Raw genomic sequence first — 27,082 nt, 5'->3', positions numbered from 1 at the left:
AGACAGTAGAACCTAGGCCCGTATGATCTGGCTCAAAACCCACTACCTTCATTAACAAATGGGGTTCTCAACTAAATATGTATTGGCATCTCTAGAATATGCTTGGTACACACTGAAGAGACAAGAGAAATTTGCTCATTACAACTATTAATAATAGCAGACACACCAAATGAATGTGGTTGAGCATGTTGTTGTTGTTGTTATTAAATGTTGTTTAGTAAGTTCCAACTCATAGCAACCCTGTATAGGGTTTCTGAGAAGCGGCTGGTGGATTGGAACCACCAACCTTGCCATTCAAAGCAAACTTGCGGTCCAGTGCTTTATCCTACAAGTACCACACCAGGGGTTAAGGGGACAAATGAGGAAAATGTCTTAGATATTACCAAACAGATTAAAGCACTAAGAAGCTGAGGCTACTGTCTCAGAACCATAGTCTAAGGGGACACCATGGTCAACTGGCATACCATAATCCACAAAGACTTTGTTCTACATCCTGCCTGGGTGAATAGCAGCTGAAATCTCGAAAGCTCCTAAGTGGCCTTTCTAAGGTGCACCTACTGGTCTGTCTCTCCATGTGCAGAAGAAAGACGACTGATAAGCATCGCAAAGGCTTGGAATCAAGTATTCCAATGGACTAATGGACCATGTGACCATCAATCTCCATGACTCTGACACCAGAAGAACTAGATGGTGCCCAGCTACCACCACTATCCACTGCTCTGAAACGCATCATGTTAGAAGGTCCCAAATAGAAAGGGAGAAAATGTAGAACTAAACTCAGAATTATTAAAAAGCTTCAGGTCTTACTGCTCAAAAAAGGTCTGGAGGAAATCAAGATTATGGCCCTAGACCACCTTTCAGGTCTAGAAAGTAAATCACCCTCACAATGCAATTTTCAACCAAGCAATAGATAAGTATTTAGAAGAGACAAAAACACTCGTAAGGTATACTCAACATGGCATCATTCAAGATCAAAAGGGCAGTATTTGCCTAAGGACACAGTTGAGAAGGGATGGGAAAAAGAATGGAATGGAAATAGGAAGAAAGTGGAGTAATTGTTGCTGCATGGAAGGGATTGTAATCATTGAGATGATGAAACACAGTGTAGGATTCACTGAATGTAAAACTCATGATCCTGTCTACAAACTTTCACTCAAGTCACAATAAAAAGCCATTTGCTTACACACTATGCTGTACTGTAAGAAGCTCTGGTAGTGGTTACGAGTTGGGCTGCTAACCTCCAGGTCAGAAGTTCAAAACTACCAGCTGTTCCACGGGAGAAGGATGAGGCTTTCTGCTCCCATAAAGACTTACAGCCTTGGAAAGCCTGTGCAGGGTCACTATGGATCAGAACCAACTCCACGACACACACACCCCACCCCCAGTATGCTGTACTGTCTCTTTATCTATTGCTCGTGATATTAACTCCATGAATTACATTTTTCCTTTAAACACACACACACACACACACAAATATCAGTAATAATATTTAAGAATCTGATTAAAACTTTCAAGAGTCCACTCCTAGTGCCTTCTTACTCCCACACCATCAAGCAGCCACTGTGAAGGGCAGGAAACAGTCCTGCCACCTCCCTAACAGTGGATCTGGCCACGCCTCCCATCAATCCCGTGGCTATAGCCATCCAATCCAGCAGCCACCTCGCTACATCAATTGTTATTTGCAAATACAGGAGACAAGAGGTTTTTGTTTTGTTTTTTAAGTTCAGCTTTCAAACAAACATGCTCACCAAATACTAGTCCCTAGGGGCACAAATGTGTGCCCAACATCTCACCCGCCCTCCCAGTGGTACCATGGAAGAAAGGTCTGGTAATCCAGGAAAGCCCCAGGAAGCTTACTTCTACCAACCCTCAGTCACAGAAGGCCACGTCTCCAAGTGCTGTACCTGCTCATCTAACCCTCACAAGGCTGGGAGACGGTGTCCCATCACAGAGCAGACCCAATGGAAGACCAGAAACCACAAGTAACTTGGCCAGGAGTCACCTGAGAGGCTTTAATAACCCAAACCAAGAAAAACTCAGAAACCATGTAGAGATCCCAATTTTGCTTCACAAATTTATCAACAGAAATTAAAAATCAAGGTATTAACAAAATGATCTGGATTTATCCATACCTATTGTTTTTGTTAAGTGCCATCGAGTCCGTTCTAACTCATAGCAACCCAGTATAAGGTTTCCAAGGATCAGCTGGTGGGTTTGAAAAGGCCAACCTTGAGGTCTAGTGCATTACCCTCTAGCGCCACACCAGGTTTAATGAGTTTTATACCTACTTCTCTCCTCCTAAAGATAGTAAGTACATTTTCAGTTCGAAAGATTTGTGACAATACCTTTTGGGCACTATCGGAAGCATTGAGAACACATTTCCGACAGCTGCCTCGCCGCCTCTCCACATCTGGATATCTGACAGGCATTTCAGACTCAGCACCTCTTCAACCAGAACTGCTGAATCCCTCATCCCTACAACCTCAGTCTCTTCTGGCTCAATAACCAGCTACTTACTCCTTTAGTTCCACTGATGAAAAGCTGCTGGGCCATCCTTGACTTTCTTTCAGCCCACACCTAATCTATCAGCAAATTCTACTGGTTCCACCATCAAAATCTATCCAGAACTTTCACAAGCATCTCTTATCTCCCCAAGTCTTCCTGTTTTGCTCCACACTGCCCACAGCCAGCATGAGTGTATTCAGACCCAAACAAAGTCACTTCGCTGCTCCAAATACCAAAACAGTTTCCCCTTTCCAAATTCCTATTGTGGTACCATTAACTGGTGGGACATGTAGGGACTGCAATCACTGTAATGAAACCAAGTGTATGATTTACAGAATGTGAAACTGATTATCTGCTAAGGTAAACCTTCAATCAATTCACAATAAAAAGGTTTTTTGATAAAATACCTAATGTGGTCTGCAATCCCTCCAACCTCACACTTCGTGCATCCTATCCTCCTCCACTCCCACACGCTCAGACTCAGGATCACTGCATGTGCTGCCATCCATCCACTGTGGCGGGACAATTCCCCCAGTTTCTATGCCTCGTTCCTCATCTCTTCATTCATGGCCTGCAACCCCATCACCTTACAAGAGACTCTTGCTTCCTGATCACTGTACCAACTCCTACTGCGGAGGCTGCTGCTTGAGCGAAGGCTTTGTTCTCTACTTGGGTCCTCTCAGTCTTAGGACCACTCACTTCTTCCAAAAAACTCCCCTTTGTCGCCTACATTATCCAGAACTATTTGTATTATTTGCAACCAAAAATACCTACAAAGCAAATTTGTACACGTTTTGTAAAACTGTATGGGGCAGGAGTATTGGTCTCTGTGAACCACAGCCTTGCACTACCTTGAATCCAGAAGAACTAGATCGTGCCCAACTACCACACAGTCACCACAGATGAATCCTGTTAGAAAGGGGCAGACGTGTGGAACGTAACTTCAAATTCTTCAGACCAACAGACATACTGACCCATGAGGCTAGCCCGAACCTGAGACTAGCACCCTGAAGTTTTCTTTGAATCTGAACACACTCTACCCAGAAAGTGCCTTTCAGAGTCTATACACGGATAAATTCGGTTAGCACAAAAAGTACAAAATTTCACCTTTGATAAAATGCTGTTTAAGAAGTTAACCAGAGGACACAAGTTCTTTTCAAACACGGAATTTTCTTTTCTTTTTTTTTGGAGGGGGCAGTGCAAATAAATTAATGGGAGTGGAATGAATAGCTTGAACAGAAATAATGAAGATGCTGACCCTAATGGAAGGCTGTAATCAATGTCACTGAACATCATGTGGAGAAAACTGTTGAATGGTAACTTGTATGGCTACAGCTGAGCCTTTCAAAATCACTGTATTGCTGTTCAGAACTGTGGGGCACTACAACTTGTGAAATACTACAGCTTTCAGTCATTAAGACCTTCACTTCCCTGAACGATACACTGTCCAGACAATCAATGAGTCTAAGAGTACACTGCACATCTCTGACAGACGGGATAGCTACTAGCTTTCAGAAAAGCCCTCGAAAACCTAACCAACAGCCCCCTCGTTTCCTTTTCCTTCATTGATTCAATAATTAGGTACTGAATGCCCATTACATGCCAATATTACACACACTGGGACACACAGCAATGAATAACAAAGACAAGGTTTTTGTTGCTAAGTACCTTACATTCTGGTCAGGGAAGATAGAAAAATAAGCAAATAAACAAGAGAAACACCAGATAATAAGTGCTAGTACAGAGAAATAAAAGAGACCTATGTGAAACCAGGAGTAACGAGAGGGTTTTTAGATAAAACAGAGGAAACCTCTCTGAAGTGGCATTTCAGTTGAAACCAGTGGAGCTCAGGGCACAGCTAGGTGGAGCACAGACGTGGCATGATCTAAGAGTAGAGAGGTGGCCAACTAGCCCACCATGTAGTGAGCAAGAGAAAGGTGGGTCAGAGAGCTGCCCTCCACCCACAGGGCTGCTATACAACAAGCACAGGATTCAGATTTCTTTAGAAATTAACTGGCATAGAATAAGGAGACTACTCCCAACATGGTGTCATGTATATAGAGATGAGTTGAAGGGTAGACTAAGATCGAGAAAAAATGGACCACAAATGGGGATACTCCACAAAAGACCTTAGTAGTCACAGCCTACGCCCTCTGTGACCCAGGGACACCAAGCCCCAACTCTGCACAATAAGGCAGAGAAAGGAGCTGCAGTGCTGCAGGTGGATACTGAGGCTAAAGCTCTTCCTGCGACTCTTGACCCCAAAGTAAAATCCTCAACAGAGTCTTTACCATGCACCTTTCTCCAAGTGACATCACAACATTCAATGTATTAAGAAAGAATTTCCACCCCCCCAAATATCCACTCCCCTAACCATTACCCCCAAGACATTAAAAGAAATACCAACAGCTGATGATATTCAAGTATTCACCACAAAGTACGTACAGCAGAAAACAATGAGACGAGACCAGCGAGTGTACAGCAGAAAACAATGCGATGAGACCAGCGAGTGTACTTACATCTGGGTATTCTTTTACAGGCACATACAGTTTCTCTTGTAACTGGACAATGGGCCCGACTGCATCGGGCAGCTCTGCGCTCCTTTTCTCTGTACTGCCATTCAACGTGTCATTGTACATATCTTTTCGGACTCTGCTAATCTCTGTGAAAAAGAAAAAGGTTAAATGTGTTAGACAAAAAAAATATTGAGAGTCCAGAAAAGATTTCTTAAGGTAGGGGTACAGAGGGCACAAGAAGAGGTTTCCATGATAAAGTGTTAAAACTGACAGAGATCAAATCATATTGGCCTGGCTTGTCATCCCTGGGATAAACCCAGATTTGGCAAAACTGTTGCTAAGTGTCATCAAGTCGGTTCCTTCTCAGAGGCCCTGTAAATCTTTGTAAGAGCAGAAAGGTTCATCTTTCTCCCACGGAGCAGCTGGTGGACTCGAATCACTGACCTTGTGGTTCCCAGTCCAGTGCTTACCCTATAGAGCCACACTACTGCCATTAGCAGGATTACAACAAACCCAAACCAAATCCACTGCCAACAAGTCAGTTCCTGCTCACAGAAATACTACCGGACAAGTAGAACTGCGCTATGGGGTTTCCAAGATTCTAAGTTTTTACGGGAGCAGACTGCTACATTTTTATTATAATGGAGCAGCTAGTGGGTTTGAACCACCGACTTTGCAGTTAGCATCCCCACGCTTACCCCACAGTACCACCAGGGTAGTCTTAAATCATTTCTACTAGAAATCAAACATGCCAATCAAACAACATTATTTTATCACAACCAACTTCGGTATCTGCCCTCCTCCCCACCATGATATGTTGTTGTTGTTAAGTGCCATTGAGTCGGTTCCGACCCATAGCGACCCTGTATAAGGTTTCCGAGGAGCAGCTGGGGAGCTTGAACCACCAACCTTGCAATTCAAGCGGCTTTGCAGTCTGGCGCATTAACCCACAGAGCCACACCAGGACTCCCACCATGATATAGACCTGCCTAAATGTGGCCAGTACAAAATGATTATTGTTGTTGTTTAGTGCAGCCAAGTCGGTTCCAACTCACAGTGACCTCATACAGGGTTTCTGAGGGAGCAGAAAGCCTCATCACTTCTCTCGTAGAGCGGCTGGTGGGCTCCAGTCAAATAACTCTCCTGAGAACTAGTCTGTCCGAATGAGATTTACATGGAATCACTGTGTTTGATATTGTAGGTATCCTTGGAATACCCAAACAGGTATCCAACAGAACGACGGCAAGTTTAGTACAAGTCTGAGTTTGCTACACAGATTCATTGGTTAAAGTTATGGGAACAGAAGTGATGTCTGAGAGAGGGCACTGGGAGAAAGGAGGGCTGAACACATCCAAGGAAATGCAACATGTTACGTATGGGAAAACAAAAGAAGCCCCAAACCAAGAAGAAATGGGGGTAAGGTAGGAAAACTGGGAAGAGAAGTATCAAAGGCAAATATGAGCAGGGCCAGACCCCACAAAGCACAGGCAAAGGGTACTTGGGGTGTGACCACTGATCTCCTGGTGGTGACAGAGGTCTGACAGCCAAGATGTTACCAGAGATGAAACCGCATGGGGTTCATCAGCAGAGATAGTAACAATCAGTACCCTGTAAACAAACACACTGGCACAAACAAAGGGTCAGGAAAGGGCATGGACATAATACACTTCCTTGATAAAACATAAGTGAATGATTCTATTTCAATGAATCTAGTTCTATCCAAGGAAAGACATGAAATCTTCTAAAATTTATGTACTGAGCTTTTCTTGTGTGCCAGAGGCTAAACCCCTAACCATGGAACTCAGTGTCTACCATGGGCTGTTATTAGACACTCGTCTCCATCCTGAAGACCATGCCTCCCTGAAGAAAAGGCTGTATCCTTGCAGTGTACTGAATGTATTCCGCACACCTGTTTTTGTGGAATTTCAGTCTAGAACTCTTAAATTGCCTATTGTGAACACATACTCTAGAATCTCCTTAACCAGTTTTTTTAATCAGTCAGTCTAGAACTCTTAAATTGTCCATTGTGAACACATACTCTAGAATCTCCTTAACCAGTTATTTTAATCAGTGTCTATAAAATCTAACACAGCAGATATTATTTAAGGTGTTCTTACTCATTACCCAGTTTCAATCAGTGAAAACACACATATACCACATTGAGTGGCACCAAAATTCATCTCGTTACAATTTTATCTCTAAGATTACAATTTGCTGTCGACAAAGTTTACAAAAAATGCTAGTCTCTGAATGCTGTTGTTGTTGTTACATGTTGTCAAGTCGGTTACAACTCAGAGCAACCTATATAGGGTTTCCAAGGAGTGACTGGTGAGTTCGAACTGCCAACCTTGCAGTGCAAATGGACCTTGTGGTCAACTGTTTATCATACAGCACCAAACCAGGACTCCTAGTCTCTGAATAGCAAAGTGAAAGCAACTGAACTCAAGAGAAGGTAACTTAATTCTTAGTTTTTAACACTTTCACTTTTATTATAAAATCTTTCCTAACATTTCCATTTAACAAGTTAATGTTTACCTTCAGTTAGCACATGACAGCAAGTTTTCAATGAAGCATGAATTCATTTAAATATAAATCATTGTAATAAAGGCAGTCTGAATGACTACTATGAGAACAAGCAAGTTCCTCACCCAGGAGACATCAAGGCAAGTGGTATAGGGTAGGTACCCTCAGAGCAAACACCCTTCCAGAATAAAACTCAACGGGAATATACAGGAGCCGACACACGCTCTGATTGGTGACCATGTTTGTCACCAATAAGTGAGGGAAAAACAGCAATGAAGCTGCGAGCTAAGCCCTACAGTGTTCAACAGACTCCTGTGAACCTGGGTGGAAACCTGGTTGCCCAGCAAGTGTGGCAAGACTGAGGACTCTTGGGCCCAGAGTCAGTGACAAAGCCACAGAGAACTAGAGTGGAGAGTGAAGCATCCAATTGATAAGAAGAGAGGCATACGCACAAGAACACCCACACTTGCAGATAATACCTACTTTACCTGGCTTCAATGACTGGATGATCAGAGCTCAACTAGAAGAAAGAAAGAAGAGGAAAAAAAAGAGTAATCTGATACAATTTGATGAACTTGACCTACAACTATGGATGCAGTAGCTCCAAAGAGGGGAAAAATCTTTACAGCGAGGATCATTCCCACCCTTTCCATACACAGAGTAGACAGAGATGGGCAACTTGGACATTGGTTACTCAAAATGTGGGGCTGCAAAGGCAAGAAGTGACTGGCTTACAAACTTTCAAGAGAGAGCCTAGATCCAGAGGGCGTGGAGGAAGGTAGAATCTCCACTGAGTAGTATTCAATCTGTCTGGGTGGGGTTGATGAAAGGAGATGGGGATAAGTCTCTTGAGGTACAATAATGAATAATTGTTATCAGGACTGACTGCAAGGGTTGGAAATGTAAAGGTATATGTTTTGTAGCAAAAGGAGGTGAATTATTGATTTTGCAGTCCAGAAACAGTGGTCCCTGGGACCATCGAGGGAGAAGAGTGGAGTGCGGGACCCTACCCAGAGAGGCAGTGACACCAGAGATGAAGAAAGAGACGATGACGTGTACAGATGTAGCAGCTGGGGACTCTAGACCCAGAGAGGGAAAGGAGCTGTGTGCTGACCCAGAGAGGGTATATACCCTTTGGTTGGTTGATGATGCATGGAGGGGATTGTAACCATGGCAATGAAATGATACACAATAGGATGAATGTAAAGCTAATGTTCTCCCATCACATAATTCACAATAAAACATTAAAAAAACTTATATAGAGATATATATAAATCATTGTTTATATAATTTAGGTGACCACAGCAAGCAATTAGTCATAGGGATACTAGAAAATTTAAATTAGAGATACAGCCTAGGGCATTTCTACTGAAACTAGTCTGTGTCACATTTGTCAAAATTCTGTGCTGGACTGCAAGGTCAGTTTGACCTACAAAGTTGGAGGTTCAAGTTCACTAGTTGCTCCTTGGAAAACCTATACAGGGTCACTATGAGTCGAAACCGACTCAAAGGAACTTTACAACAGCAACAACAATGCAAAACACAGACTTCTGTTAACAATCTATGCATCGGTTTCAAGAAATGCAGAACAGGAGTGAAAGACATTAATAATAGGAGCTGTGTGTGCAGGAAGGACTAACCTGAAATTGCACTTTCTGAACAATTTTCCAAGGAAAGAAAATCCACCAGCACATTAAATGGAAAATATTCTAAGACAAAGTGGACTCTTATAACACAATGCAGGAATAGTTCCGTGTTTTAAATATCTACTATTGTTAAGCATTAAGGAGCTCTGGGTACCGTAGTGGTTACCAATCGGTCTGCTAACCTCAAGGTCAGTAGTTCAAAACTACCAGCTGTTCCACGGGAGAAAGATGAGGCTCTCTGCTTCCGTAAAGATTTACAGCCTCGGAAATCCTGTGCAGGGTCACTATGAGTCGGAACCAACTCCACGGTATACAACAACATTGTAAGCATTCATACTACTACAACAGTTTGGGGTGGGCGTGAGGGAGGTCATGATTTCCTTGATTAACAAATTTACCAAACTTAAAAAAAAAAGAGAGAGAGAACTATAAACAATAAGACAATTCAGATAAGATGACTAGATTTTTAAAATATGTAAACACACAGAAACCAATAATCTTCACATACACAAAGATTCAGTTAGATGGTTGGTGTACATGGTGTACCCTTAAGTTAAATTTTCTATACATATTGGTTTGACTCTTTGATTAATCTCTTGATTTCACACGGGCTGGAAGCTCCATGAGGTTCTCCTACCCACCAGATGCATAGCGCCTAGAACAGCGCCTGGGACACAGTGGGGCCTCGACCAATAAAGTTGTGCCAAGTCAGCTGAAGGACGGCATGAACCTCAGCTATCCACGATTTCTTCTGCAATAAGAAGCCTCCCCCTCCCTTTCAGCAATTCCTTAATTTCTTTTGCAGTAAGAAGTACACACACATACACACCTTTCAGGGTTCCAAACACAGGGAAACTTTTAAAGTTATTCTGAGCAGAGTAAAACACAGGGACTAAAACCGCTTCACTGTTGCTTACCTAAGAAGCTATATCCAAAAATACAGAAAGCAAAGCAGTGTAAAAGCAGGTTACTAGAGAGCATGCACTATTCAGTGGAATATGTTTTATTTACTCTCTAACAACTGAATAAATTAACTCTGATTTCATTTCAAGGCAACTGCTTTTAACTAGGAAGGAAAAAAAAGAAAACCAAGTATCAACCATTCTCTAGATGGGACCTTTTTGAGTAAGCAAACAAACGACAAAATTGTAGTCAACATTATGGCTCTGTTTTAAATTGCCAAATGAACAATTGTGGGCAAGTGCTGTTGATGTATTGGCAACGACCTCGGAATAAAAGGTGAATCATCCTTCCATGCTGGTTCCGGCTCTCATCGTGCATTGCTACTATGGACGGTATTCAGGAGTAAGCTGTGCCTCCTTGGAAAGTGCTTTCACCATTTCAAGTAAGGCTGTGTATACTACCAAAACAGTGATGTGAAGTGTAAACACTTACACATAGATACCTGGAAGTCAGAAAAGACAGAACAGCTTGGAACAGCAGTCACCTCTGGGACTAAAAAGCTTTAGTACCATGACAGGAATCTTCTTATAATAATTACTTATCAGAAATAATAAAGACATTGGCACTGGGAGGATAGGACACACTTTACATCAAAATGCTACTGCATGTCCTACTGGATTCTCTGTATAAGAGCACCATTAGGATACGCATTCCCAGCACTGAGTCCTAACTCTCACACTAAGCCACCACAACTACCTAATTTCTGTAACACATGAACCCCACCCCTCAGTTCCCCCTCATCTCAGGTAGACACGCTGCACTACTCATTTTACCAGGTAGAGACTGGTTCTAGGAGACAGGAGAGCTATCCAAAAGGACTGCCAGTCACTTTTGTCTCTGCATAGCTCCTCTTTCACTCCACATCACTGAATGCACTTCCACAGGTGACCTCTCCGTCCAGGTTCTAAAGAAAGAGACCATCCTGAATGAGTACATGAGTACAGCTGGTTTACAAAAAAGGTGAAGGAAAGCATTCCTAGAGAGGGAAAACCAAGACGGAATTGAGACAGGCAGCCTTGCTCATTTAAACTGTAATGGATCATAAGCCAAGAACAGCATACCACTATAAATAGGTGAATCGATAAAACACATGGGGGAGAAGATGTATTTCTTTCTTATAACAGAATGCCAATTAATAAACACAGAAGGAATGATACAGACATTTCGACAATTACCATTACAAAAACACCACAGGAGTAATTACTGCAGGTAAGAACCTTCCAATGCATGCTGAAAGAAATGGGCAAAAGGAAGTTGAGAAACAGGGGTGCCTATACTGTCTCAAAGTATCCTCCCAAGAGACAACGATTAATTAAGACAGGGAAAGGGATTGCACAAAGAAATGCTGCTGACGCCCCCCCCAACCATGTGATCAAAGTTACTCTACCCAAAGACAAGATACCAAGGAGAGCCTATAGATCACCTCCACTTAAAGGTCTGCACTAGGCACTTCAAACCCACCAGACGCTCCTGAGAAACCCTAGACAGGATCACTATGAATTGAAACTGACTTGACAGCACTTCACAACAATAAGAATAAGCAGTGTACTGCTAAACCCAAGGTCAGTGGTTCAAACCCTATGAATTGGAACTGGCTGGATGGCACTTCACAATGACAATCATGAGAAAATATCAAACTCAGAATGAAGAGTGTTCTACAAAAGAGTTGACAAGAACTCTTCTGACTCACCTACAAACTCGACTTAAAGATACACTCTTAAGAATGGATCTCATGCACTGGTAACCTGTCCACCAACCACATGGGAAGAATGGACTTGAAGTTGGAGCAGAGGATGTAACCTAACCCTATGGGTCTTGGGTTCTCATCCATACAATGGGCAGGTTGGACCAGGGAACTAAAAGTTCCAGAGCTACAAGCCCATCGATTCGGAGCACATGCATCTTCCCACCTCCTCAGAGAAACAAAACATTCTGTAGCCCACTGGGTCCCTCCAGATAAGGGGACCAGACAATGAGACCACAGGGTATTACCCCTCCCAGTGTCTTCAGCTTTGGCAACCAGACTTTATGAGGCACCAGATCCTCCAATGGAGTCCTGGTATGGCGCTACAGGTTAATGTATTGGATTGCAAAGTCACTTTGAACCGTAAGGTCGGTGGTTCAAGCTCACCAATCGCTCCTCAGAAACCCTTATACAGGGTTTCTATGGGTCGGAACCGACTCAACAGCTCTTTGCAACCACAACAATCCTCCAATCACCAAGCCCTATGAATGTGTATTACAAGACAGAGAGTGATCTAAGTATTTTATCTTCTTCCAGCGCCAAACCTCTCAGGGCTTTCAAAACAACTGGGTAACACAGTGGGAAAATAGTCCGCACCTCTCCTCCAGAAGGCCAGAAAGGAGTTATGTCAGTGTGGTAGATGACTGGTTAGCTTTCCCTGGGTACTTATTTCTTTCCTTTTTAATTATCCTTTCCAACTGTATTCCAAGTTCCAACTAAATTCAATGGTGGAAAAAGCCTAGGGAATTGACTCATGCACCATAGGTTCATCTGAGCATGGCCTAAGTGCAGCAACGGCAGCACACGAATGTTAGCTGACACTCACAGGTGTTATGCAGGCTGTCTGAAAGTCCTCGAGCTACCCAAAGGCTAGGGAGGGTCTCTGTTATAATCAACAGTTGGCTGCACACAATATTCCAAGAGGTCCTTGACTGCAAGCATCAAGACTAAATTAGAAAGGAAAATAAAAACACAACAAAAATATGTTAGCACCACTTTGCAGTAAGACCAACATATTAGAGAGACCCTCTAATGTAAAAGAACTGAATCTGAAAACTTTATTTTAATATGGCCAGCAATAGGATCCCCTTTCATTACATCAAAGTTAATTTACCTTCAAAAAATTAGATTCAGAAAAATGCCATGCTCCACTAGGCATAAAGCCACTTTTACAGTTTTTACCGCCTCTTGAAGTGACATTCCACTATCGTTTTATGACAATCTTGGAAGGCAGTTTTAATGGAGAACACAACAAACATTTTGAGATTGTAAAAGCTTCGTTTATTAGCATGGAGACTAAATGTTACCTTTTTTATTATTATTATTTAATTACTGAAGTGATCCAACAAGCACACTGGTAGAAGACACATTCTAGCCAAACTCCCTACTGAAGTCCAAACTCTGCTAACTAACCACCTACTCAACATTAATAAGTCTCAGTCTTGACACATTCAAGACTTGCTTCTTCCAATCTCAGGAAATAGCAAATTCACCCCCACACTTTATATCCATTCCACAAGCAAATACTCTGTATCCACTCAACTTTCAAAATGTACCTAGAGCCCACCTACCCCCATCCTTCTTCTTTACCACCCACCTACCTGCTAGCTTCTCTCTAGGCTCCAGAGTTAGCCAGTGACACCCACATGAGATGTCACTGCTCAGCTCAAAACCCTCTCACAGGGTTCTAGCTTTCACTAATTAGTGTATTGGAAATCAAAAGAGAAAAACTTTTTCATTCATTTTGAAACAATAGTAAACCCATTACATGTTACCACAAATAACATAGAAAATACAGTTTGCAAAAAAAAAAAAAACCCGCAAATTTAAAAAAGTAGTATAAACCCCAGCTGATCTCCTCCCTCCCTGCCTTCCTCGGGTGGCGGCTGTTTATGCTGGACGTGTGGCCAGAGACGGGTAAGGATCACGAGGAACCTCGGCTACTTGGGACAGAGACATTGCCATGCTGCAATGAGTCTCAATGACTGGTAAGACTGAGGAATTTGCACTGACCACCTAAGACAGGCAGCGTCCCTTAAACAATCAATAAATAAGGAGGAGATGCAGACCCGGTCAGGAGGCCAAGCCCCTGTGGGCCCAAGCGTTGTTCACCGTCCAAACCATAGGCTCTGAGGATCAGACTCTAGCCACCTAGTAGACATAACAAACTGTCCCACATCTGATTATTCAGTAATGCTTGTTAGTAATCTCATACGTGAGCCCTGGATATCCACAGACAAATGTAAAAACCTTCCCTAAAAGCCGAGACTGTAAATTCCAATAAGCCAAGTCCCCCCCCATCCAAAAAAAAAAGCTAAAGAGGATAGAGAGAAACACTGTAAACTGATGATATATAGCGGGGATAATAATCAATGTAATGAAACAAGCTATATGAATGGTTGAATGTGAAGCTGATGATGTGCCCTGTAAAATTTCACTCAATGCAAAATAAAAACATTTAATTTAAAAAAAAAAAGTAGTACAAAGAGGTACCAGTTTTACATTTTTGTAAATTTCTTTAATGTCTTTCTTTGGATTTCCCGATTCTCTACATTCAATGTGTACAAAACCTCTGTGCAACCCTACTGTGCACACATGTGAGAACAAGATGAGAGAGTTCTGCCCTTGCAGATGCCCCCATCCTCAGAACAGGAGATTTCCCATCTCAGTTAGTGTCAAACCCCAAGTTCTCATAAAGATATAGCACGGTTCTCAGCATCCCTGGGCCCTCAACCCAAGGAGAGTCTGGCCTTGGTTCGTCACCAAGCCCACAGGACATGCAGGGCTCTTCCCTCCCCTTGGACACCATTCCCCAGAGAAGGGTCATAAAATTCACTCCATCCCCTTCATATCCACATCCCCTTCATATCTCACCCTAGTTCTCAACAAGGTCAGGCTGACCTTGCAACTGGTCTGCCCCCCTACACGAGAATGCAAGCTCCCTGAAGGCAATGTCTGCTTGGCCCTTGAATCCCAGCATCTAGATCTTAAACAAATCTCACTAGGGCTATTAGCACAAAGGCACACAGAGCTACAAGATATTCCTACAAACTCCTTCCAGCATGGTTAGGTGAGTTACCTAGCCACACTTCAAGCACTGCTCTCCAGCATTTGTGATGGTTACAACATTTTGCTAGTGACTTAGGTTCCCCACATTCTGTTAATTGGATGTCCCCATTCTCTACATTCAGTGTGTACACTAGAAAGCCACATCTCTCTCCCATGGAACATCTGGTAGTTTCAAATTGCTGACCTTCAAGTCAGCAGCCCAACTTGTAGCCACTGTGCTACCAGAGCTCCTCACTACACATACAGTATCCAAATATGACTGTTTTTCTTTGCTTTTATAAAGTTAAGACCAAACAACAAAACCCTAATCCATAAAGAAAAGGCTGCCCCTAACACTATAGGATAAGCACTGGACCACAAAGTCTATTTGAACCTCAAGGTCAGCAGTTCAAATTCACCAGCCGCTCCTAGAGAACCCTATACAGGGTCGCTATGAGTCAGAACTGACTTGAGGGCACTTAACAACAAACCAGCTCACACCTCTCTTGAGGCTTCTCACAATATCTGGATAAGTAGGCTGACATGGAGAGATGGAGCGGGTGGGGACTCTAGACTCAAGGAGGGAGAGGGGCTGTGTGCTGGCAGCCAGGGGGCAGGAGGCTTGCAGGGTGTGTCCTTTGGTTTTTTGAATGATTACATATTCCTGAGTGCTGTGGTGTACATCCCTCACCCCGCGCCCCCCCAAAAAAAAAGACCACAGAGGGAATGGAAGCAAATGCTGTTGAATGATAACGTATGGAGGGGATTGTAGTAGTCACTGCAATGAAATGAAATACAACAGGATGAGTATAAAGCTGATGTTCTCCCATGTAAACTATCACTCAATTCACAATAAAAATAAATAAACCTTTTTTTATTTAAAAAAAAAAAAGGTTCACAGAAAAAGTCTCTTAGCTTTTCAGTCAATTTCCCCCACAAATTATTTGAAGTTCCCTGGTATTTATAGGGGAGGTCCTGGTGTGGTGCAGTAGGATCAGCAATGGACTGCTAACCATAAGGTCGGTGGTTCAAACTCACCAGCTGCTCCTTGGAAACCCTACACAGGGTCACTGTGGGTTGGAATCAACTCAACGGCACTTCAAACAACAACACAGCATTTATAGTCCTCACAGACAGTTCTGGCCAACACGCAATTCAAAGCATGTTTACAAATTTTTAACAAATATAATAAAATCTTGATCATAACTATAAACTATTTCCTCAGAGCAGATAAGTAAAATGGAATGGACCTGGATAAAGTAGAACCCTGTTTTAAACCAGTTTTAATAATCAATGGTACAGTTCAATGATTTTCATGAGCATTCAACAGGTGCATACTATATTCCTGTAACATGCCAGGCCAGGGGGACAGGGCATAGTGGTGTGCAAAAGACAACAGGGAACCAAGCTCTACCAGGAACTAAGTGAGCGAAAATAGAATAGTTAGGGATGGCCTCTTGAAGCATTTCCACACGTTTCATAATGTAAAGTAATAATAATTGCAAACTACTGAATTTCTATTCCTGCTAAACACCTCTAACAGGATGTGAGGAAGTTAGGTACCTCTAGTACACATCCATCTTTTAGGCAAACATCAAAGGTACGATGCTGGATTCAGTGGTCTTGTATCTGTATGGCTGTTGTAGTTGTTGTTATGTGCCGTCAAGTCGGTTCCGACCCTCAGCGACCCTGAACAGGGTTTCCAAGGCTGTAAATCTTTACGGGAACAGAAAAAGCCTCATCTTTCTCCCGCAGAGCAGCTGGTAGTTTCAAACTGCTGACCTTGCGGTTTGCAGCCCGATTCATAACCACTATGCTACCAGAGTACCTTATCTGTATGGCTAGGAGACAGGTATTCTCAGGGAATTCAACATTCAGGGGAAACCAGAACTCAGAAATCAGATTAAAAAATAACTTCCAGTTGCTCAGTATGCAGTCCCCTTCGTGGCTGGGACCCATCTGACCGTGCCCCCAGGGACACCACAGACTCGCCTCTGTGAACAGACCATCCAGCTACATGTTACCCCTGTCGTTGTCTCTAAGTCCCCGCTCACCAGGCCTTTGCTGTGGCTAATTTAAGTGTCCAGTGCAGTGTGCATAGGACTGAAACAGGCTAGAGCTGTGAGGGCGAGGCAAGGGTATAATTCAAATTCCAGGACCCAGGGGACATCAGGGTCAACTCCTTCCATGTGGCCTGGAGAAAAAACACTTCAATTTGTACTGTAGTCAGTGATGTCTTCATAAATAAACACTATTTTCATCTCCATTTTATGATTAGGAAGCTGAGCTATGGGAATTAAACTCTCTGATCCAAGATCACATAACTTATAAGTGAAGGCAGGATTCAAAAGTAGGTTTGACTCGAAAAGCTGTGTTGTTTTACTTACTGCTTCAATTCTCCAAATGGCATTTGGCTGCTGCTAGAACAAGGGGTCTTGCTAGTGGGAAAAGTGATGACAGATGATAAAAGCCAGACAGAGCAAAGGGAAAAGATGGGGAAGAATGTGGAACTAGGAGACATGGAAAAAGAAGAGTTTGCAAACATGCAGTAATCACGAAGAAAGGATGGTGCAAGTCCAAAGGAAAAGTAGAACGAGAGTCAGATGATGGAACGTCCATTTCCACTCTATGCCAAGAACTAGCCGAATGTCCTTCAATAAGGTGTTTACCCTTTTCAGAGTCCACGCCTACTCAAGTATCAGGACTTCTGAGGTTATTTGCAAATCTAAACTTCTGAGTTTCAGAGAATAAATGCTTTCATTTGAATACCACATATTTTTAGAGCACCTGGCACCTAGTAAGTGCTCAAGAAGCTACTAGTAACTAATTGAATACATATGTTTCCATGGTACCAGGACCAAGCCAGGAGCACATGGCCCCTGCCATCACAGACAGTTCTGACAGTAGAAAGACATAGACATTAGTATATAAGTGATCTCATTGGTCTATGACTACATAAGTAAGGAGCTCTGGTAACATAGTGGTTATGAATCAGGCTGCTAACCTCAGAGACAGCAGTTCAAAACTACCAGTTGCTCCACAGGAGAAAGATCAGGCTTTCTGCTCCCATAAAGATTTACAGCCTCGGAAACCCTGTACAGAGTTCGCTATGAGTCAGAGCCGATTCCACAGCACATAACCACCATCGCATAAGTGGTCACCCTACGCTTTGCTCCAGGTACTTTCTCAAGTATTCTACAACTTCTAAAAGGCAAAAGCCAAAGACCAGTTACATATTTTAAGGTGTAAAGGCATGCAAGTTGCCATGCATATTAGGTCACTCCCTGTTCTTGGAACCAATACATATTTTTCCCAATAAAAAGTTCAAAAAGCTCATCATTTCTGACTAAGAACAAAGGTCTGCCTTCAGCCAGGCCTGCCTTGTCAAGCTCAAGTGGAAAATTACTGATGTGATCATCTAAAACAACAACACACACAGCACACTTTAACGCATCCCTCTGAACATGGGAGAGGAGAGGCATACGTACATACAGTCATTGGAGACGCGTGAGCAATTTCACAGCAGACACTCCCTAGCAAAGTCTCCCATCATGAAGATGGGTCTGCACTGGGCAATGCTGTCCCTCTGTCATACAGCAAGGTGCAGCAATTCAGAGCTGACTGGAATGCAACTACCCACCAGCCCATCTTCAGGTGGAGAACTGTAAGGAGTACACTAGGAACCCCAGTATACCTACCTCCCCATTTCTCGACTATTGACTTATCTGATATTTCACATTTATGACAAAAGTAAAAAAATCTATTATCCGACTATTTTGTGCATTTATGACGTACATCAGGCAATAACAAATGCTGAGGTGTAAGGTGAGTAGCTCTGGCTGAAAACAGTTAGGGGGGGTGTCAACTTGGCTGCACCATTATGCTCAGGGGCTTGGCAGTTAAGACATGATGGAATATGGCTGTTATGTATTGACAAAGGTCACGAAGTTCCCTTTTCTGATCTGATGTGGTTGATCATCCTCCGTTTTCATATAACATCAACTTTTATATTACAACTTGGTTTGCGGAACCTAATCTTGTCAATAAGTGAAGAGTCAATGCACACCTTTTTTGTTTTGTTTTGTTTTTAAAGTAGAGAAACTAAGAGATCACACAGCTGCTCATAACCAAGTGAATCCAAATGAGATGACGGTCACCTGGGTGTAGGTAGGGCTTCATTAGTAACCATAGCAAGATGGACATCAGAATATCAACATATACCAAAAAGCAAACGCCAACACACTTAAGGAGGCCAGCGTTATAGTTATAGGGAATAAGGTCTAAAGCACATGAATATAATACGATTTCCTGGTACCTCCTCCAGCCTTTTCTTGAGAAAAGGACAACTAACAGTGCCTTCAAGTCAAGCAGAACACCACATTTCCTTAGCGCTCTCCGTCCAGTACCAAAACCACAAGGAAGGCCAGTCCCACTGCCCCCAAGTCGATTCTGACTCATAACCGACCTCAGGACAGGGTAGAAGTGCCTCTATACGGTTTCTGAGGCGGTCATCTTCTCCTGTGGAACCGTGGTGGGTAGGCAGACGTGATGCACTGCACCACCAGGGTGCCTTTAGTAGCAGCAAACACCTAAAGATCATTTAATGCAATATGCATGGAAGGAGACACAAGGTAATAGGAAAACTGGGTCTCCAAGTCTATACTCAGATTTAAATCATTAGTTCAGTTAGATAAACTTTTACTTTATTTTTAATTAATTTTGTTTCTTAAATTGTAATGTCTCAGTCAAGCTCCATTTTCTTACCTACAAAATGGAGTTTATTCTCACTTCACAGGACTGCTGTGACATTTGAATGAGATTGTATGTACATATGAACTCATGTGTGTAAAGTGCTTGACACAGACCCATGTTATTGTGTGTCAAGTCAGTTCCAACTCATAGTGACCCTGACAGGGTTTCCAAGAGCAGCTGGGAGGTTTGAACCACCTACCTTGTAGTTAGCAGTCCAGTGCTTATCCCACAGCACATAATATATCTATAATAACATTACATCGCTAGGATTATGACCATTAACAGTGACTGCAATGTAAAGCTATATCCTGAATGGCAAGTCTAAAAGGCAGCAGGGTCTGTTGATTTCATGGTATTTACCATTAGAAACTTGTAATTAGGTTTTGTCCTCCTTTCCCTATGGGTATAAAAGATATTTCAAAAGGATGCTTAGCAAATACTATTTGCAAATGACTTCTCAGAGGTGATGGTTATGTGCCGTGAAGTTGGTTCTGACTCACAGTGACCCTATAGTACAGGGTTTCCGAGGCTGTAAATCGTTACGGGAGCAGAAAGCCTCATCTTTCTCCCGCAGAACAGCTGGTAGTTTCTAACTGCTGACCATGACGTTAGCAGCTCAATTCGTAACCACTATGCTACCAGAGCTCTTTCTTCTCAAAGGCAGACTCCTCATAAATACCAAATGAAGGCAGACTATAACAAAGCTTGATTGTTCCAATTCATGTTTCCTAATCTCCTCCCTCAGGAGCCCTGGTGTGGCGCTGTGGGTTAATGCGCCAGACTGCAAAGCAGTCTGAACTGCAAGATCAGCAGTTTAAGCTCACCAGCCACTCCTCGGAAACCCTATATAGGGTCGCTATGGGTTGGAACTGACTCGACGGCACTTCACAACAACAACAACAATTGCCTCCTCAAATAGTCTACCATGGCATCCAGGAAACTACAAACAACTGGAATGAAAATCCCAAGTACATTCCGTTTATTAAAAGATCCTCAATAAACCTGGGGGACATTATGCGGAGTGTTACTAGTCAATCACAAAAGGACAAATACTATATGAGACCACTGTTGTACAAAATTAAGAAAAGTTTTTCTTGATAAAAGCAGCATTCTATGACAGTTGCGGGGGATGGTGTTCACGAGCTAGAGCAGACATATGTGATGGAGAGGCAATATACACCATGAGGGAAAGGTTGGAGGAGGAACGATTAGGTAATGGGAGAGTTAACAATAACTGCTGGTACGTGGAGGGGATTGCAATCATTGCAATGAAGCAAAGTTTAAGGTTTTTTTTTATGTAAAACTGATCATCTGCTCTGGAAATCTCCATTCATTTTCAATAAAGGTTTGGGGGGGGAGTGATTCTCAAAATCTTAGGGTAAAAATGTAGATAATATTTGTTTCCTGTTTCCACAACACACCCTTTGATCCCAGTAGACCTTCCAACTGAAAAATAGGTCAGAACATGTTGTCCCAGGATCTGACCCTGTTCTGTCTAAACACTTTTTTGGAGTTAAAATGATTTTACCTGCACACTACAAACTATGGGGGCCGGGAGGGTGGAGGATGGATTTTGGTTTGTAATACATTTGTATAACTTTGTAATGCATATATGTGTAACAATATGAGTTACCTAAACCAAATGTAATGTGGCAGCTCCATATGGGAACCACAAGGTCTGGAGCTCGAGCCAGTCAGCTTCTCCATGGCTGTAAGATAAGACTTCCTGCTCCCAAGAAGATTTATAGCCTTGGAAACCCTATACAGGGTCACTATGAATCAAAACCGACTCTATGGCATTTAACAACAAACCACATCTGTAAGACATCCCATCTTATCCCATCAGCTTGAAATTGTAATCTTCTTATGCTCCATTCCCTACCTCACACCACACACTGACAAATCCTATAATCTTGAATTCAGTGATTTGACTGTTTAAACACATGAATCCAAAATCCTTTCCAAACAACTCTTACATCTATAGGAGTGAGTTTCAGAATCCAGGAAACGCAATTTTGAACTGTGGCTATATTTCATTACAATAATCCTTGTATTCTGAATATGAATTGAAGTCTATCACAAAGAAAATCCTTTGTAATATGAAAACCACCCCCAGGATCCAAGGGACAAATATCAGTGTGGTGTTGTTAAGTGCTGTGAAGTGTGTCCTGACTCACAGTGAGCCTGTATAGGCTTTCTGAAGCTCTCAATCTTTGCAGGAGCAGAAAGTTTCCTCTTTCTCTAGCAGAACAGCTGATGGACTCTGACTACCAACCTTATGGTTAGCAGTCCAGTGTTTATCCTAGAGAGCCACCACGGTCCCCTAGTATCAATTTATAAATAACTAATTATACTCAGCCAATTATATTTGGTAATCAACACACTAAATGTGGAGCTTTAGGGTAAGCACAGGACTGCTAACCTTAAGTTCAGCAGTTCAAACCTACCAGTCGCTCCTCAGAAACCTTATACAGGGTCACAATAAGTCAGAACCAACTTGATAGCACTTAACAGCCGAATAATAAGATTTTAATATAGTAAGCATGACACATATTATTCCACTCAGCATACAAAAAATTATTTTTAAAATGCATTTGTTGCTCAGTGCCTTCCAGTTGATTCTGACTCATAGCGACTCTGGATAGGGTTTCCAAGGTTGTGCATCTTAGCAGGAGCAGAAAGCCTCATCTTTTACCTGCAGAGCATTTGGTAGGCTCAAACCACTGACCTTGTGACTCACAGTCCAGTGCTTATCATACAAAGCCACATTTAGTGAGATGATGATTATAAAACTGTTGTTATGTTGTCAGTGCTATCGAGTCAGTTCTGACTCACAGTGACCCTGTGTAAGGTTTCCAAGGAATGGCTGGAGAGTTTGACCCACCAGCCTTGCAATTCCAGGCACAGGGTCAAGTGCTTATCCTACAGAGCCGTACCAGGATTCCTGATTATCAAGTAGAATTGGATGAATAAATGTATAGATACATATGTTACATATTCTACATACCTCACGCTAACTACTTTCATCTTGTAAGTCACAGGGCATCAATTTTAGGTTGCTGGCTTTTGTTTTTGTTTTTAAAGTGAAAAGGCAGCTTTCAAACATTGACTATTATGCTTTCTTTCTCTCACAAAGTCTTAACATAAATAGTAAGCTTTACACTGTTTCTGAATTCTCAAGCTTACTTTGGCCACACAACTTAAGTGACCAAACACCTGTACCATCGATGAAGGCAAAGAGGAGGTGATGTATCTCAAACTTTGTTCTCCATGTAAATTCCAAACCTGGCTAGAAGTTCAACCATATCATCAACATCACATGCTAAGATCCCCTCTTCTATGGATATGATCATCTTAGAAATGTCTAAAACAAAGTATTTTCAAAGCGACTACTTTTACTAACAAAGCTAGGACAGCTCACACTCACATTTCTTGTCACTGCTCCTACCCTAGGTCACCTTTCCACAGCCTCAACGAATTGCACACAGATCATCTGGATGACTGTCTCCTTCTTCCTTCTAGCTTGCTTTCTCAACCCAAAAATAGGAAACTCTTCCACTCACTTTCACCTGAGCAATTCTAAATGCTATGCTACCAAAACTTTATCAAAGCTAAAGCTGAAATAGATTATGAAACCATAATGCCCAGAAAAAATAAATTTCTGCTCATCCTGTGTGTGTGTGCATCTAAGCAAAATCTATTATCAACCTGAAAGTAATCCATCTTTCCTTTCCTTTTAGATTCCTAATAAGTTTAATGAGTAATTTCAGTAAGTATAATAAAAACTGTCCTTGGATAGGGCTCACTTTCCAATGGTCTTTTAAAATAATTATCTGAACCAGACACAGGTACCTGGCAACAAACACTTGAACCATGAGGAGAAAATGCATTCCACTGTAAGGGCAGCATGCTAGATCACAGGTTTGTTTGGTCATCCCCCAAGAAATGACCAGCATTAAAGACAGAATAAAAAAAATGACCATGTTTAGATTTCCCACCATCGGAATACTAACTACCACCCTGCTTAAAATGTTATAATGTGAACTGTTGAAATACAATACGAAGCAGTAAAGACTAACAGTACAAACAGATACTACAGACATTCTACCAAGTAAACAATGTTACTTATAAACCAGAGGATTCTGCACCTCACACACGAGAGACACATGAAGTGTGTGATGCCGACTGTGCACCCTAGTATTACAAACACACAAACACATGTACCAGATAATTAGCTGTTGTTGCCATTAAGTGCCACTGAGTCGGTTTTGACTCATAGGGACTCTGCATAGGGTTTCAGAGGAATGGCTGGTGAGTTTGAATGGTCTATCTAGTACAAACCAACCTTGCGGTCCAGCGCTTTATTCCAAGGCACCACACCAGGACTCCAAGATCATTAGTAAACCCACACAGATCAGTGTATGCTGAAGACTTTCTACAAAGAGCTGAGGCAACTTTAAATGCAGAGTCCCTATCTCTTAGGTGAACACTCAAGTGTCATCCATCTGAACTAAGCAGGCCAGGCAAACCATCCTATGATTCCTATGTTCTCCTCAATGTCGAAATGGGTGGGTAAATTTAAAGCCTGTTCTCTCAAGAGTTGCTTTATAGGCAATTTTCTCCCAGTATCAAGGTCTGCAATTTCCATTTGGCTGCCAGTTTGCGATTAAATTCATCACCTTTATTATAAAAATGTGCTTCAGTCCACAGCCTGCTACACAAGAACTGTAAGGAAAACATTTTTCACTGCTAACGGCAAAATCATTCGAAGGCAACTACCACATCCACTCAGACATTAGCTTCTTCAGCCTGATGGAAAGGCCTCTCCCTCCCAGGGAAAATCTTTCACGACACTGCAACACACAGAAGTGAAACACTACTGATTCCCATGCCGGACTTCAAGCTTTCTGGATGAGATGCATCCACACTCCAGATTTCTGTCTTCAGGAGGACTGTGACTGAATTAAACCAGGGCTTCAAACCAGTTGATTCTAGTCAGACCTCCTGCTCAAAATTTGCATTTCCATCCCAGGTAGACTAAATGTTTCACAAGCTGTATACATATAAGTATCACTTAGGGGTCTTGTTAAAATGTAGATTCAGATTCAGTCTATCTAGGGTGGAAATGCAAATTCTATACAGAGGGTAAAGCCAGGATGAACAGGTTCAAAGCCCTGAATTAAACACAAATACTTCCACAAATGTCTTTTAAAAAGCCAAGTCAGTTTTACAACTTGGGTAATTAACATCCATCTTTTATTCCATTTCTAAAAAATTCATGGTTTGTTTTAGTTTAATTTTTACCATCTTGGCAAATCGCCAACGGTCAAAGATAACTACCCAAAACTGTATATATGTTTATATACCATCTCTACCTGACTATACCTTTCTTTGAAGGTCACACTATAAATGTGTGAGGACAAAACCCAAAAGACAGAAAAGAAATGTGTTGCACAAATCATGGCAATAAAGCTAGTCACTATGACATATTTAGGAAAATAGTACTACTGATTTGTGCAGTCTAGAGTTTTAAAAAAGGATTATCTATATACATAGTTAACATTGACTTTTACACGTGTCCTCTCTTAAGACAAAATTTCAGTGCTCTCTCATTTCCAAATTAGCTTGGTATCATTAATTTACATGGGGAACAATTTCATATAAGTAAAGCCTAGAAGTCCAACAGCTCAGGAGGTGATGGTATACGACAACATTGCTCCTCCCTCCCCCTCTGCATGCCTCTTGTCTGGTTGAGGCACTGGTATGTGAATTCTGACTTCCATGTCAGCTCATTTCTCATTCCTTACCACCAACCTAGGGCTCCTTCAGAACTGGTCTGTCTTAAATTCATTTAAATTCATTAATCGCGGGCACATTTTCGAAGGTCATAAGAAAATGGGGGAAATGAACAGCTGACTCTAAACACACTATTTTATCCACACTGAAAAATATAAGAACACCCAATACCCTCATGCCAATACACATTCAACTGTCCCTAGGCCTAGATTCCCCCTGCTGGACAATGCAAAGGGAGAGAGGATCTGGGTCTTTGGTCTCACAGCCATTTAAGGAGAATATCATTATGTGTACTTGATGCTTAATTTCAGTCTTATTGAAAGAAAAAGTTTAAAATTCCCTGAGTAGTTATGTCAAGTGATGAAATCAATGTAAAATAAGTAAGACTTCTCACATCAGAGGGCAGACACATCCCTTAAGCTATCCATCCAGATCTACCCCAAAGGGTCGTTCTTCCGGACCAACACCACAATGCAGAGTGACTTCTGTCACCAAAGCCAGATGACTCACCATTCCTGAAAGCAGCAGTTTCTAGTGTAACAACTCTACTCTAACCGTTCAGAGGAAATGCCTTACATTTTAAATGAAAGAAGGGGATTATGAGTTTTAAGATCTATTCACTTTAAAATTTCAGAATTACAGGTCTTTACAATCCTCCTCCTAAATCACCATTCCCCATCATGCATCCTGGTGTGGCACTGCAGGATAATGCACTGGACTGCAAGGTCTGTTTGAGCCACAAGGTCAGTGGTTCAAACCCATCAGCATTCCTTGGAAACCTATACACAGGGTCACTATGAGTTGGAACTGACTCTATGGCACTTAACAACAACAGCAACAATCCTCAAAACACATGCTGCTCCACGAAGGAGGAAAGAAAAAGGTATTCCTTTACCAAGTAATTTCAGAAAATGCTGAGTTAAACCTAGCTGAGTGTCTTAAGGGAAACCCTGGGCATTTAATACAACACATGCTGAATGCTCAAAAGGAGTACAGAACACTTCACAAGTCGTGAGACTACTAAATCCTTCCATTCTCAGACCATGTCCATGAATAACCATTGCTAACAAGTTGGTTCCTACTCAAGCAACCAGGAGACAAGAGGAGGACTGTAGGAAGCAGGCTGTAACTATAGGTAGACTCAAACCACCAACCTTTGGGATGGCAGGCCAAGCACTCTGACCAATGCGCCATTCAGGAGACCAGCATCCCACAGAACACTCTGCAAAACACATCAGTAAAACCACCCTCCATCATTCAGTTCAACTAGCAGATTTCCAATCTCTCCAACCCCTTTCAAGCCAGAATGAAAGGGAAAAGAAAACATACTGTATTAGTCAAGAGCCCTGCCATACATACCATATAGACCGACCAGTGCCTACAGCAGACAGGGTAGACACAGCATTCTAGAATTCACAACCTCACCAATCCAGATGTACCTCTCACCGCCCCCCACCCCAACCCAATGTAGTCCTAACTCCACACAATCACCAACATGCACACACAGAAAAGATTTGAAAGAAATGTATCAAAAGGGTTCATTGAAACCAAATGTACCAGTAAAACAGACTAGAAAGGCAAAGCCAATA

General features: G+C 42.2%; 1 protein-coding gene across 5 annotated transcripts in view; it reads right to left on the bottom strand.

Annotated features, from left to right (window-relative positions):
* Positions 1-27,082, bottom strand: part of LOC102831275 (protein quaking-like) — a 179,874-nt gene that overhangs the window by 135,344 nt on the left and 17,448 nt on the right. For all 5 annotated transcript variants that reach the window (XM_006871169.1, XM_006871172.1, XM_006871171.1 and 2 more), the window contains exon 2: positions 5,025-5,167. In XM_006871169.1, coding sequence (XP_006871231.1) covers positions 5,025-5,167 — 143 coding nt within the window. The remainder of the gene's footprint in view (positions 1-5,024; positions 5,168-27,082) is intronic.

The sequence above is a fragment of the Chrysochloris asiatica genome, unplaced genomic scaffold (assembly GCF_000296735.1).
Source record: "Chrysochloris asiatica unplaced genomic scaffold, ChrAsi1.0 scaffold00162, whole genome shotgun sequence".
Classification (NCBI taxonomy): Eukaryota; Metazoa; Chordata; class Mammalia; order Afrosoricida; family Chrysochloridae; genus Chrysochloris; species Chrysochloris asiatica.
The sequence above is the reverse complement of the archived record's forward strand: the minus strand, read 5'-3'. Positions and strand labels throughout refer to the sequence as shown.